The sequence below is a fragment of the Muntiacus reevesi genome, chromosome 6, assembly GCF_963930625.1.
Source record: "Muntiacus reevesi chromosome 6, mMunRee1.1, whole genome shotgun sequence".
Taxonomy (NCBI): domain Eukaryota; kingdom Metazoa; phylum Chordata; class Mammalia; order Artiodactyla; family Cervidae; genus Muntiacus; species Muntiacus reevesi.
In genome coordinates this window covers 97,082,165-97,097,758 of record NC_089254.1, presented here as the reverse complement: position 1 = coordinate 97,097,758, position 15,594 = coordinate 97,082,165, and the positions used below count along the sequence as shown (strand labels likewise).

The following is a 15,594-nucleotide window of genomic DNA, read 5'->3' as shown; positions in this document are numbered from 1 at the left end:
GCAAATAGCCCCAGGTTAAAGCTGCTCTCATTCTACCTAACACAGAAAAAGTAAGACCTGAAGCTGAACAAAGTCAGGAATATTTATGTAGAAAACCAAAAATATACAGTATCCAGCAAGGTAAACTGAATAATGTCTGGCATCCAGTCAAAACTAACCAAACAAGCAGAGAAGCAAGAAAATGGTACAGATTATAGCATTAGTAGACAAAGATAATAAAAGAATTATTATAATGGAGTTTTGTATGTTTAGGAACCTAGAGGAAAGATTGAACACATTAATTAGAAGCATTGAAAAATTTAAAGGATACAGATCAAATTCAACCTTTTAAAAATATTTTTTATTGATATTTATTTGGCTGCTCTGGGTCTTATTAAATAGTTGTGGCGTGCAGGATCTGGGATCTTCAATTTTCATTGAGGCGTGTGGGATCTTTATTTGTGGCAAGACCCTGAATTGCAACATGTGGGATCTAGTTCCCTGACCAAGGATTGAACCCAGACTCCCTACATTGGTTTCTGTTCTCACAGTAGAGAAAGCAGAGTCATCTCTTCAGAATGAGAGAAGTGTAGCAAGGCAGGAGGGTTGAGGGAGAGTAGAAACATGAAATACTTATGGAGGAGAATGAGGGAAAACAGACTAGCGACATGGAAGTAATCACTCAGCCTTGAGGCCACTGTTGAGACTGACGGTCATGAAATTATAGTGGCACAAATTAAAGTTTTGTAGTTTACTAGCATTCAGATACCCAGGTGTAGACAAGGAGAGAATAGGCAATTGGATTGATCCAGGACTGGGGCTTTATCAGGCATGTGTGATGATAAGACAGCTGGGAAGAGATGTACAGGTCAGAGGGTACAGTTGAAGTGATGGTAGATTAGCACTGAAAGGGGAAGTGGAGGAAGTTGAGGTTGATTAAATGTGCTAGAGGGTTGGAAACTTTTCCTCTCAAATCTATCCACTGTATTACACTGGTGGAGTCGTCATCATCTCTCACCAAGATTATTGAAAGATTTCCTGTTCATCTCCTTGCCTCTGGTTTTGAAAGGGAGGATGTCAGGGTGGTGGCTGACAAGTAAAATGCTGTTTATTGGTGTTAACGAGCTGAGAGGCTAACACAGTAGATGCATCTATGAGGGACAGGAGGACTTGAGTGAAGAGGGAGACCTTCCAGGAGCCTCTTGGGCTAGTCTCATGTTTTCCAAAAGGAGAATTCTCATCTCACTTCCCAACCTATACTTGGTGGCTGCTGGCATCTACATGTTGCTTCTTTCTGCTCCTTGAGTTGTTCGGTGCAGAAATTTGTGGCCTTCTTAATTGCTCCCTACCTGATAGAAGATGTGTGTGTCCTGTCCTCTGGGAAGCATAAATAGTTCTTGGCATTCAACCAGTTTTTCCAAATCATTTCCCCCCCTGAATAGCCAGTGTCCATTTAATCTTCATATTCATTTCTTTCATTCATGTCAGGGAAACTTCCTTTCACTTCTGAAGCAGTTTTCTTTGTTGGATTGAAGATGCCATTTATTTTTATGTTGGCTCATCTTTGTCCCTTTTCTGTATCTGTCAGTTTATCTGCAGCTTTAGCTACTTTGTTCTTTTTTCTCTGCCTTCAATTATGACTGAAGGCATTGATTTGATTATAAGTTGTATCTATTGTTTTCCCTACTAGTTGATTATCCTTAGTGTTTTGATGGGAGTGGTAGCAATTTAATCTAGTGGAAAACCAGATCATTGGTTGTATTTGGGCATATCTAATATAACTTAAACATGCTCATAAATTGGTTGTAAAGTTACTGTTTATTGCCAGGAGGAACCTGATCACCTTTTATTTGCTTCTTTTGACTACAGTAAAAACCACTGAAATGTGGATTTCAGGATGCCTTCAGTTACCCCATGAATATAGACCATCTGACAACACTTCTATCCTTTTCTTGCCAGTGTAAAATTGTTAGTTATGCATTGGTGAGTCAGGCCACTTGACAGGTGGTATTTCCGCTTTCCTAAGTAGAGTTAACCTCCTTGGATTTGTCCTCCAAGTGGCAGGTGTGAATACCTGAGATTTTACTAGCTTCTTGCCATCTGGTTGCTTTACCTCAGGCCTCTCCCAGGCTCCACCCATCAGTTGTCTTTCTTGCTTTGTTGGCTTGTTTTATACTGAACAGAACGAAAGAATGCATTAAAATGGGATTTTTATTCACCTAGATGATTGCAACCTTAAAATTCTCTTTGTCCTCCAGACTTTTTTTTTTTAACAAGTGTGACCCACGTAAAGGAAATGCCTGCCATCATTGGGGGTATGTAGCCTCTAGAAAAATAATACCCTTTTTCTAACTAAAGTAGAGCAGAAATGCCTAGCACTACAGTAATAGATCAGGTAAAGAGTAGTCAGCTACTTTGCATTGTTTTTCTTTTTAGTTTTTCACTTATTAGACCTTGTGAAATCCCAACAGATAAACTGTAAAGTCTTGACCTTTTTTATTAATATTATTTTGCATATGAATATGTTTTTTAAAAAAACGAAACTCTGCTGAAAGCACAGGGGCCATTTTATTCTGTAAAGAATAATCTTGATCCAGTCTCAGATTTCTGTTTAATTATTTGGAAAATAAATAGACTCTCCTTTTCATCCTGTTCCTCTCTTCTTCCATAATCCCCTTTGGCTTATTTTACCTCAGTTGTGGAACTCTGAGGGGTTCTAAATCTCTCTCCCTTTGCCAAGGGAAGGGAAGCAGCGAGGGTCAGAGGTGAAGCAATTTGAGTACGTTTTCAAGGCTAGTAATCCCTTTGGGACTCTATGAGGTGCAGAGATTGTTTTGTCCTTCTTGGCCTAAGGTAATAGACCAAGGGAAATAGAATGAATTGGTCAGTGTGTCTGAGGCCAAAGCTGCTACTCCTTATACTCCTTATCTGGCCACCCGCCCTCCACTCCCCCCCCCCCCCCCCCCACCAGTAGAGATTTATTTAAGAGGGAAAGTCTGGTTTTAGAAATCATGGGTGGTGCAGCCCAGTGATTAAAAGCATAGTCTTTGGAGTCAGAAAGATAGATTAGGAGGACATTGTTTAATTTCTTTGTGTTTTGGTTTCTTCTGTAAGCAGTAGGTAATGACCCCTTTTTAGCATTGCTGTGGACCTGAGTCAGTGTTCATACAGTCATAGCAAAATAATAATTCAGTAAATGGCAGCTTAAGAAAAAAAAGATCTCATATGAGAGCAAGTCCAGAAGCAAGGCTGATTTAGTAACTTAATATGGAACTCCTATCCTGGAGCCAGTTAATTTAAACTGAGTGGAGTTGGGTGGACGCTGTCCAGAGTTACTATCCTACTAAAATATCTGACTCCAAAATCATGATTCATAGTTGTTGAAAAGAAGTGTTAAAAGTCCAAGTCCCAACTATGCTAGGGTTAGGATATATTGGTTTCATGAGGAATGCAGCATAGATCTAGATTTCTTTCAATCTGGTGCCATCTTGCTTTAGTCAAAGAGTGTTTGGTTAGTGCAGATTAGTTCAAATAAGAAGAGTGGATTGAAGGATACCTGGACATCTTATGGAATTTAAGGGCAGTGTGTATGGCTGGACCTCCTTGGTATTAGTCAGAACGGAATGTGTTTACTTCATCTTTTAGCATCTCTCTCAAATTACGGTTCTTCTTAAAGTCTTTCTCTTTTTATAGCATTGTACAGCATGGAACAACATTTGCATTGCTTAGTTTCTTGAGTGTATTTGAATTGCTGATAGGCACCCACTAGATCTGGTGACCATTGTGGTCCATGTTGATGGAGTCATTTACAGTAAATATGGCCACAAAGGCCCATCTTATTAGCAGAAGATACAGGTTTGTGGATGATAAACCTGCAGGGAAGGGCAGGTGCAGGAACTCTGTCTCTTGTTAATATTTTTACAAAAGAAGGAAAGGTCTGGAAGCTAGTTGTGTATTAGCCCAGTTCCCCAAACTGAAGCTTCTAGCATTACATGGTGGCGGAATGCCGTGAAAGCATACTAACTTTTTATGAGAAAATAAATCTCTTGGAAGTTGATCCTGCAAATCTAAATTTGTAAGTTTGCTGTTGTCACTTCATAATAAGGATTGAATGTTAATCTTCATTTGAATTTCTTTCAGAGATATGAAGACTATGGAATGACTCCCCCATCAGGCCCATTACCAAGGTAAGGTTTTTAGGAGAAAATGTATCAGGACCTTTCACATAGGCTGTTTCTTAAATTTTTCAGCTTTATTTCTTTTAGCTAATATGAACAGATACAAAACTCGGAGTTGTGTGTTATCTTGATGTAACCAGAAGAGGAGGAAGAAAGTTAGAATTTAAGTCCTGCTTCCAGTAATGACAGACTAGATAATTTGCTCATGATAACTGGAAAAGCTGGACAAGATTTAAGAACAAAAACAAAACACCCAGTAGCCATCAAGGCAGTGAAACAGAATGGAGTCAAGATCCAGCAAATCCAAAGAAGCGAGCCCTGCTTTGGGGTCCGCTTTCTCCCACGGATACTGCTGATTCCAGACAAGGAATCAAGCTGAGCAAAACTTTTGACAAGATTCATGAGATTTGAAGTCTTGAAAATGCACTGTATCAAAAGTTTTGTGGGGACTTTCCTGGTCGTCCAGTGGTTAAGGCTTTGCCGTCCAATGCAGGGGGTGCAGACTCATTCCCTGGTGAGGAAGCAAAGATCCCCTGTGCCTCGTGGCCAGAAAACCAGGTCATAAACAACAGAAGCGTTAGTGCCTCAAGTGCAGTAAAAGACTTTTAAAATGGTCCACATGAAAAAAAGTCTTAAAACCTAGGGAAGTAGAAGGAAGGAAATAATAAAAATAAGAATAGAAATTAATGAAGTAGAAAACAAATGCCATCAGCAAAGCTGAAAGTTAGTTCTTTGAAAAACTCCTAGAAAGAGAAAACATGAATAGTCCTATAACTATTAAAGAGATTAAAATCATTATTAAAATTCTTCCCACAAAGAAAACTTCAGGGCCTGGTGGCTTCAACAGTAAATTCTACCAAACACTGAAGGAAGAAAAGATACCAGTATCATACAAACTCTTTTAAAGAGCAGAAAACAAGAAAATACTCCTTAACTCATTTTATGAGACCAGCATAACCTTGATAACCAAAACCAGAGAGGATAAGGACATTGCAAGACAGGAAACATTAAGGGCCAGTTTCATTCGTGAACATAGATGCCAAAAATTTGAAACTGTATTTTAGCAAGTATATCCAGCAATACAATACAATAGGCTATCACATCATAATCAAGTTGGATGTTTTTCCATCAGTACAAGAGTAATGTAATATTTTAAAAAATCATTGTAATTCACCACTTTGAAGTGAATAAAGGAGGAAAATCTTCTCATTTCAATAGATACAACATTTGATAAAGTTCAGCATCCGTTCATGGTAAAAATCTTTGTAAACACAGGATAGAAGCAGACAGATAGGAATCTGATAAAAAAGTATCTTGGCAAATACTGGTTAATGGTGAAATGTTAAAAACTTTCCCTTTGAGAACAAAAGCAAGACAAAATTGCCTGCATGCATTACTTCTATTCAGCATTGCCCTGGCCATCCTAGCTAGTATAATAACACAAGAAAAAGTAACAGAGCGATTAAGGAATCCAAATAGAGAAATAATACTGTTGTTATTCACAGATGATACACTTTTGTAATAGAAAAATCCTAAAATGTCAATACATGAATTGTTAGAATTAAGGAACTTTAGCAAGATGGTTAAATAGCAAGATCATAATAATTAAATTACAAAGTAATTGGATACCAAGATGAACAAGATCAGTATACAACATTATAAGACTAGTATACAAAAATCTGTTCTGTTCATGAGCAATGACAGAAAATAAAAAAATTTTAAAGGTATGTAAAATAGCACTCAAAAGTACGAAATACCTCAGGCTAAATCTAACTGAAGATATTCAAGCCTTCTAAAGAAAGGTATTCATGGATTGTGCAACTCTTTTAAAATATCGAATCACCCCAAATGGTCTACAGATTCATTGCAGTCCCATTCAAAATCCCAATAGTTTATTGCATTTTTAATTTATTTTTAAAAAATTAATTCATTTATTATAACTGGAGGCTAATTACTTTACAGTATTGTGGTGGTTCTGGCTATACACTGACATGAATCAGCCACGGGTGTACATGTGTTCCCCTGTCCCAAACCCCCCTCCTACCCCTCTCCCCATCCCATCCCTCTGGGCTGTCCCAGTGCACTGGTTTTGAGTGCCCTGTTTAATGCATCAAACTTAGACTGGTCTTCTGTTTCACATATGGTAATATACATGTTTCAATGCTGTTCTCTCAAATCATCCCACCCTCGCCTTCCCTGCCAGAGTCCAAAAGTCTGTTCTTTATATCTGTGTCTCTTTTGCTGTCTCTGTTGCATTTTTTAATATGTGGAAATTGATTAACTCACTCTAAAATACATGTGGATTTGCAAGGGGCCAAGAGTAGCCAAGTCACTTTGAGAAAGAAGAATAAGATGTTAGGACTGTATTCTGAATGTTGCAAATTACTGTCAAGGAATGAGGAGTGTGGTGTGGCTATAAAGCAAGACAAGTAGACCAACAGAACAGAAAAGAGCATTCATAATCAGACCCACATGTGAATAGACAATTGATTTATTACAATGAAGGAATTGTAATAAAGAATTAGTCTCAGAAATCACATTCAACTATCCCTTGAATGATTCAGCTATCCCTTTAGTCACACAGAAGTAGGAATGTTATCTGCTTTCTCCTTACTTTCTCTTTATTTGCCCTCATTTTCAGAAGATTTTGTTTTATTTTTCCTCAGCCCTTCTCCCCCTCTCCAGGCAATGCTTTGTGGTCCAAAAGCAACAAAGTAAAGGGAACAGGTGGAGATTAGATGATCCAGGGCAAAAGCTAATGCTAGGGGGACCACATGATCTGGTTTTGCCTGGTTCAATCCTAATTTACACCTGATGTTCAGCATAACTGTAAATTCCACTCTCAAAAGTGTTCTGGTTTGGATGCTAAATTTTACCTTGGTCACCCAAGGTAAATTAGAATATTTGGATCACACAGAACTCTCTGAGTATACAGTTTAGGATGAAAGGGGTGTAGATATAGGCAGGAGGGTGCTAGTTGACTGGATAAAGCAGAAATCATTAATAAAAGGCAAGCTCTTGTTCCTAGGTAATGGTCCAGAGATTATAATTAACTTAGGTGAGCTCTAGTTTACAGGGCTGGATGGAGGAGTGTGCATTGGTTAAGCTCTTAGATCTGTAAGGTCAGAGATGTCAGACACCTCTTTCTGAGGTCAATCGGAAACAGCAGCAGTTCTTTAAAGAGAGTAATACAGGTTGCCTGGGTTTTAGTTTATGGACTGTACTCCAGAAATGACAGTGTAGAATCAGAGCAAGTTGGTGTACTTTCTCATCAAACTAGTTTAATCTATTAGTCAGTTCAGTTGCTCAGTCATGTCTGCGACATGGACTATGTCCATGGACTATAGCATGCTAGGCTTCCCTGTCATCGAACTCCTGGAGCTTGCTCAGACTCATGTGCATCAAGTTGGTGATGCCATCCAACCATCTCATCCTCTGTCATCCCCTTCCCCTCCTGCCTTCAGTCTTTCCCAACATCAGGGTCTTTTCCAGTGAGTCACTTCTTCATATCAGGTGGCCAAAGCTGAGCTTCAGCTTCAGCATCAGTCTTATATTCAGAACTGATTTCTTTTAGGATTGACTGGTTTGATCTCCATGCAGTCCAAGTTTTAATCTATTAATTACTGGTTAACTGTCATTTGCAAGGAATTATAGCTAAACCATCATTCTTTTTTTACTTTTGAGTATCTTTAAAAGAGGGGTTCTCAGGGTGAGAATCTCACCCTGAGATTCTGAGAAGCCTCAGAATCTCAGGGTGAGATTCTCAGATCCCTAGAGGGTCCTTGAGGCCCATTCAGGGAGGTCTGTGAGGTCAAAGCTATTTTTGTAATAATATAAAGATATCATCTGACTTTTCTCATTGCGTTGACCTTTGCACTGAGGTATGTAAGCAGTGGTGGGTGAAGCTGTGGTGCCTTGGCTTGAATCCAGACAGTGACACCTAGCTGTTCAAGGACTCATTCCAGTCTTCGTCACTGCTGGGCAATCACAGATTTTTTTATTTTTGTTTTTTTACAGCATTTTTTAAAATGCCAGTTTTATGTTAGTATATCATTGAGGTAGTAAAAATAAATTTTAAAGATTTATTTATTTTTGGCTGTGGTGAGTCTTAATTGCTGTGCAGGCTTTCTCTAGTTGTGGAGAGCGGGGGCTACTCTTCGTTGTGGTGTGGAGGCTTCTTGTGGCAGCAACTTCTCTTGTTGTGGAGCACGGGCTCTAGAGTATGCGAGCTTCAGTAGCTGTAGCTGTGGGCTCTAGACGCAAGGGCTCAGGAATTGTGGTGCATGGGCTTAGTTGCTCCCAGGCATGTGAGATCTTCCCAGACCAGGGATTAAACCTGTGTCCCCTGCATGGGCAGTCGGATTCTTAACCACTGGACCACCAGGGAGGCCCCAAAATTAACTTTATTAAACTTAGACCCTAGAGTCTCTTAACAGTCTGGATGACAGGAGAGGAGAAACATATAAACCACTTCTGCTGATTTTGGCCTTAGAGTTGAGAACTGATCTAACTGTTGCTATGTTTTTGCTTGAACAAACAGCCTGTGGACTTTTGTTTGGCTTTGAAAATGAGCAGTGGGCAGGAAAACAGCTGACAGCAGTTATTGCCAATGATCAAATTGAGCTTTCAATTGGAAATTAAAATTTTATAAACTTGTCTGCTGCGGTGAAATGGACAGTTTCCTAGTACTTAAAGCCTTTTCTGATGAGCTTGATGGTGATATTAATGAATGTGACTTTGGGTTACTGTAAAATAAAATGTGTCAATATCAAGAAAGTCTGCATAATTCAGTGAACCAGTATTTTCCAAATGAGCAATGTCATACAATCATGCATGAGTCTATTCTAAGTGCAAGGAAGACGAGTAGTTTTAACATAACAGAAGATGAAAAGTTCATTGATAGTTTCAGAGTCAATATTGCCACTAACCTTCATAGGAAATATTGAGTTTTGGTATGGTTTCAGAGAAGAATGTTTAATGGAAATACTATTTGAATATTATTTGGAAAGGCTATTAAAATCTTCCTTCTTTTTCCAACTACATATTTATGCCTTTCTTCATAAAATAACTGATGGAAACTGATTGAATACAAAGTATATGAGAATCCAGATGTCTTCTATTAAGGAAATTTTTTAAAAAATGTAGAACACTTCTCATTAAATTGGGGGGAGGGGGGCATGCAGGAAAATATGGGCTTCTCTGGTGGCTCAGATGGTAAAGAATCCACCTGCAATGCAAGAGACCCAGGTTTGATCCCTGTGTCGGGAAGATTCCATGGAGAAGGGAATGGCTACCCACTCCAGTATTAGTTAATTCTGTGAAAAATGTTGACATGTCATAGGTTTAATATTGTTATTTTTAAATGAATTTTTCATTTGCTCTGTTTTAATTTTGAACATGATACTTAGCTATAGATATGCTCCACATAAACAAGAACTCTTGAAAGTGTTAGTTACTCAGTTGTGTCCAACTCTTTGTGACCCTGTGGACTGTAGCCTGCCAAGCTCCTCTGTCCATGGGGTTCTCCAGGCAAGAATACTGGAGTGGGTTGCCATGCCCTCCTCCAGGGGATCTTCTGGAGCCAGGGACTGAACCCCAGTCTCCTGCATTGCAGGTGACTCAACCAGGTGACTCAACCAGGGAAGCCAAATAAACAAAAGCTCTTGTGAGTCCTTCCCTCTTAGCTCAGTTGGTAAAGAATCTGCCTGCAATGCAGGAGGCCCCGGTTCAGTTACTGGGTGGGGATGATCCCCTGGAGAAAGGGATAGGCTACCCACTCCAGTATTCTTGGGCTTCCCTTGTGGCTCAGCTGATAAAGAATCCGCCTGCAATTTGGGAGACCTGGGTTTGATCCCTGGGTTGGGAAGATCCCCTGGAGAAGGGAAAGGCTACCCACTCCAGTATTCTGACCTGGAGAATTCCTTGGAGTAGTCCATGAGGTTGCAAAGAGTTGGACACCACTGAGCAACTTTCACTTTCCCTTGTGAGTCCTTATTTTCATGAATGCAACTATGTCCTAAGACTAAATAGTTTGAGAACCACTGCTTTAAAGCACTAGTTTTCAGCCTTGATAAAACTCAGGAACATCAGTGGAGCTTTAAAAACTACCATGGTGTGGGTCCCATGTCTAAAGATTCTATTTTTGGGAAGTCTGGGATGTGGTGTGGGTTCCCCAGGTAACCCTAATGTACAGCCAGGGTTGAGATCCACTCCTTTAGTCGACTGCTGAAGATGAACAGGCCCTGGAGCTTGAGATGCACCCTTTTTGGGTCTATAAACTAGAGCATTTTTTCTCCAGTCTTCCAGCAGATTGGTCAAGCATCAGCTGTGTTCCAGCATGTGTACTGGATGGTGTATATATAGTTTGTAGCACAGGAGATTTGTCAGGGAGCAAATAGAGTCCCTGTCCTCAGGGAGCCCATGTTCTGGGAGAGGAGATGGTTAATAAGACAGCAGACACATAGGTCTTATATTGCTTCAGGGCTGAGGGTGGACCTAATAAAATAGCAGAACCAGGCAAGTGTGGTCCTAATGTTTGGGTGTGCTTCGCCTTCAGACCCAGTTTCGGAGCCGGTTTGCTGCAGTCTTCGGAGCTGGTGCCTCCCGAGCCGCCGCAGCCCCAAGCATCGTCCGAAGCCACCTCATTTGCTGCCCGAGGGATCTACTCTGAGGAGGGGCCGTCAGTGGCCCGGCCTCGGCCTGTTGGGGGCACCACAGGTACACGCGGGCGTTTCTTTTTGGCTAAACTCTGCAGAGAACATTTTAGACTTCAGGGTGTCAGCATCCCAGCCCTGGCCTCTTCTGGGGGTGAGCTGTGTTCCCTCGGATCCTGTTGGAGATGCATGGCTGGGAGGTGGGAAAGGACAGAGTGGCTGCGATCCCAAGACCCGGGGCCTCCGATTTGTTCCTGAGTCAGAGTCTCGAAAACAGTCCCTTTATGTGAAATTCCCAGCGCATGTCTTCAGGGAAAACGTTTCTGAAAACTTAGAGTGAACAGAAACACCTATTTCTGAGTGCTTACGATGGCATGAAAACAAGCGTTTATTTTAGAGAAGGCAGTTTCTAAAGTTGATCCGCAGTGACTACAGGGAGATTTGTGTTTTATTTGGTCACTTCTGGGAGGGTACAACCACGGTTTTCTCCTCGAGCCTTACCTCCCTCATTTTTCCCCTTCTACCTTTATCTTCTCTTTTCTAAAATATCTTTGTCATTTCCCCATGCCTCTATGCCTGTCCCTTCTCTGCAGTCACTCATGGGCAGAGTCAGCAGTGGAAGGTCAGGGGAAGCTGGTGACAACATGAAACTGCTCTAGGTTTTTTCTACCTGCTCTTTCAGATCATCATTAAAAGAACAGTCTTAGAAGATAACAGATATAAAGTGCTTAAAATAGTGCCTGGCATATCACAAATTGTAATAATATTAGCTGCCATTATTATTATTACTACTCATATTATTTCTGGTGATGGTGTAAATCATTAAATTTTTGGAAAGCAGCTTGGCAATATAACTTTGTGAGCCTTTGATTTCGTAATTTGGGAATATGGGGTCCTCCCTGTCCCCCGAAGAGATCCAAAATATTGGAGAAAAACTACATGTGCAAGGATGTTTATTGAAGCATTATTCAGAATAGCAAACAACTGTGAGCTCCCTCAATACCGAGTTTAAGGGCATCAGTGAGTAAACTTGTACAGCCTTTGAAAATGAAGAGCTCAGAGCCACAAAAAGGGAATTTAAGATTTCCTGATTGCCTCCTATGCATTTGGTACTTGACCTATTTTCTCTCTTTTAATCCTTGAAATAGCACTGTGAGATAGTTTTTTTTTTTTAATCTCCATTTGAAAAGTGAGGCATTGAGTCTCAGCTGGAGTGATTACTGGGTGTCTGAGGTCACAGGCTTGTCAGTGGTTGAGCTGGAATGCAAACCCCTGCCTGCTGGGGGGTGATGGGCCACTTGAATCATGAGGGAGCCTGTGTGTCTCGTTAAGTGAACAAAGCAAAATACAGAATCATGTCTCAACTGCGATTTCAACTGCTGTTGCAAGTCCAACACAAAGGTATGCTTTTCTCCCTGTGCAGTTGTCTCAAGTCACAAGTGATGATGAACACTGCTGCATTTCCGTCCTTTGCAAGATTTACTCAATGTCTGTTGGGCAATGTCCATTGTCTGATAGTTCCAGTAATTTTAATAGTGTTAGGAATCTTCAGTAACAAATGCTTCAGGACAAGTGCTCCTGTAGAGGACATTTAATAAAAAGTATTTGATTAACAGAGGCTGTTAATTAGGTAACTAGAGTAGGAACAGCCTTGAAGATGGAGAGGTCTTACCTCTGGAAAACCCTGAACCTTTGTGGGACTAGCCTGAGCATCCCAGATGAATAAGATGATCCTAGGTGCATTTAGAAATCGATGTTTTATTTCACAGCATTTAAAGATTTGTTTTTTCTCCCTCGATCTGTTGAATAGGGTTATTTCCATATGCCAAAGTTGATGGGAGAGAAAAATATGTTATTTAAAGGCTAGCTTTCACAGCCACACAAGGCTATGGCGTGCCTAAGTGTAGAATGAGCACTAGTGATCATCTGTCTTTGCTTCACTATACCTCGATGAAGAGGTTGGGTGGGTGGCTTTGTCGACTGAAAAAGAGGCACAACTCGAGAGGTGAGTTTTATTTGGGGCAAAATGAGGACTGTAGCCTGAGAGACAGCACCTCAGATAGCTCTGAGAGACTGCCCCAAAGAGGCAGTGGGGGAAGGTCAATATATGATTTTTAAGAAAGGGGACTTCAGTGCAATCAGGCACTTACTTTACAAGAGGTTTTCTGCTAGTCACCTGGAGCTGATGTCATCACGAAGGGATTTAGTGCTTTTCTGGATGTGAGGAGATGCAAAGATTGGGATCCTGAAATCAGTTCCTGAAAATACCTAACTCTCTAAAGACCTGTTCCACCAGATTCCCTGGAGCAGAGTGTCTCACTCCACCCTGAACTCCCTCGGGGTGCTGAAGGTCAACAGCTGCAGCAGCTCAGGGTTCAGTCTCCGCAGAGGCAGGTGACAAATGCCCTTGTTGTTCAGTCGCTGGCACATGCTCTTGGCAAGTACCCATTTGTCATGGATAGTTTTAAATTTTTAATTTGGTGTGACTAAATTATGAAAACAGTGTGAGTGTAACAAAAATGTACTTTAACATTTTGAACTCAAATACACACTCTGCCTGTTTAAAAAAAAAAAAGGCATATTGCATTTTCATTTTGCTGTGAGTCTGAAAGTCATAAGAAAGTACTAGGTTTCAGCTTCTTTATGGCTCCAAAACCTTTCACTCCTTTTTTTTCTGAATGAATAAGGTCCCCATTATCTGTAGCCTCTACAGAAATGAATGGAAGAGCCCTCCATTATCCCTTCTTCCCCGTCCTTTGATGTCTGACCAGGAAAATAGGAACATCACTAATAGCCACTGTATTGAGAGAAAGTAACAGCCCACAAGCCCAGAAGCTCAGGTCTGGTTTTCTTAGGAAGTGTCTTTTCTGGGGGTAGAATTGGTGCCACATTTGAACAGTGCTTGTGTCCCCAGGGGCGTGCTGAGGTCAGAACCAGAGTGTCTTCACTTGAGCAGCCTTCCACTCCCCTGCTGGTGTTCACGGGCCCCTCCCTGTGTTCCTCTAGGCTCTCAGATCCAGCACCTGACACAGGTGGGAATCGCCAGCAGAATCGGAGCTCAGCCAGTGGAAATCCCACCGGGCAGAGGCGGCCAGTATGGGGGGCCAGGCTGGCCTGCCTATGGGGAGGACGAAGCCGGCCGGAGAGAGGCTGTGAGTATCTCGTGTTGGGATCATCGTTGAGAATTCAGACATGATGGGTATGGATTTCAGTTTTATAAGATGATTTCAAGAGCTATGGGGACGAAGCTAAGGCTGCATAATAGTATGAATGTATTTAAAACCACTTAAGCATGGTTCAAATGGTAAATGGTATAGCTGCTGCTGCTTCTGCAGGGCAGATCTCTCTTTAAAACCTCCGTCACCATTTTTCTCCTTGAGTCTGTTTTTCTTTTCATACAGTCGTGCATGCATGCTAAGTTGCTTCAGTTGTGTCCAACTCTGTGTGACCTTATGGACTTAGTCCGCCAGGCTCCACTGTCCATGGGATCTCCAGGCAAGAATACTGGAGTGGGTTGGCATGCCCTCCTCCAGGGGATCTTCCCAACCCAGGGACTGAACCCATGTCTCTTTTGTCTGCTGCATTGGCAGGCAGGCTCTTTACCACTAGCGCCACCTGGGAAGTCCTTCTTACAGCTTGTAGATGGTAATTCCCTCTGACCAGACTGGGAGACTACTGGTGTTGAAATCTGGAAACATATACTATTTTTCTCAAGGTAGATTTCAGGCTTGAAGTAATGAGGTTTCTAAAATAACTTAAAAATAACGAAAGCAGTATTCATTATGGAAAATCTGCATAGAGACCTAAGTAACAGTAACTTTTTCCCCCCATTTTTTTTCAATTATGGTAAAATACATAGAACGTAAAATTTACCATTTGAACCATGCTTAAGTGGTTTTAAATACATTCATACTATTATGTAGCCTTCACATCATTCGTCCCCATAGCTCTTTTCATCTTATGAAGCTGAAATCCATACCCATTAAACACGAATTCCCCACTCTCCCTCCCCCTAGCTCCAGGCACTACCTGTAATTTTGTCTCTGTAATTTTGACTTTTAAGTCGTGACTTTGAAACTGTAAAAGCTGGACTTGATCTTTGGTGTGATCACTATATAAATATTTCCAATCTTATGTACCTTCTTGCTCAGCATTTGAGTTTTATTGTGGGTTTGTTAATGTCATTTCCATTATGACCACCGTGTATGCGTGCTGAGTCGCTTTAGTCCAGGTCTGACTCTTTTTCGACCCTGTGAACTGTAGCCCACCAGGCTCCTCTGTCCATGGGATTCTCCAGGCAAGAATACTGGAGTGGGTTGCCATTTCCTCCTCCAGGGGATCTTCCCGACTCAGGGGTTGAACTTGGTTGAACTTGGTTGAACTTGGATCGACGTGAGTTCGATCCATGGGTCAGAAAGATCCCCTGGAGTAGGAAATGGCAACCCACTCCAGTATTCTTGCCTGGAGAATCCCATGGACAGAGGAGCCTGATGGGCTACATACAGTTCATGGGGTCTCAAAGAGTTGGACATGACTGAAGAGACTTGGCGTGCGTGCATTACAGTCTCAGGTCTGCACTTTACCTTTGCTGACATTTTGCATTTTCTGTGCCTGGCTTAGTTTCCTGAGTTGTTTTGGGTTTTCCCATCAAATTCAATGTGCACTTTTTGAGGGCTTCTTGGTCACAATTTGGAGAAGTGAAATGTGGAAGTTATTCCGGGGCTCACATGTCCTGTTTACCAGGCTATCGAGTTGCTCTTACCACAAGTGAAATCACAGATGTA

General features: G+C 41.3%; 1 protein-coding gene across 1 annotated transcript in view; it reads left to right on the top strand.

The window, feature by feature from the left end:
• KIAA1549 (KIAA1549 ortholog) overlaps positions 1 to 15,594 on the top strand; it is a 122,913-nt gene that overhangs the window by 100,840 nt on the left and 6,479 nt on the right. The window contains exons 18-20 of the mRNA XM_065938498.1: positions 4,120 to 4,166; positions 10,714 to 10,874; positions 13,817 to 13,962. Coding sequence (XP_065794570.1) covers positions 4,120 to 4,166; positions 10,714 to 10,874; positions 13,817 to 13,962 — 354 coding nt within the window. The remainder of the gene's footprint in view (positions 1 to 4,119; positions 4,167 to 10,713; positions 10,875 to 13,816; positions 13,963 to 15,594) is intronic.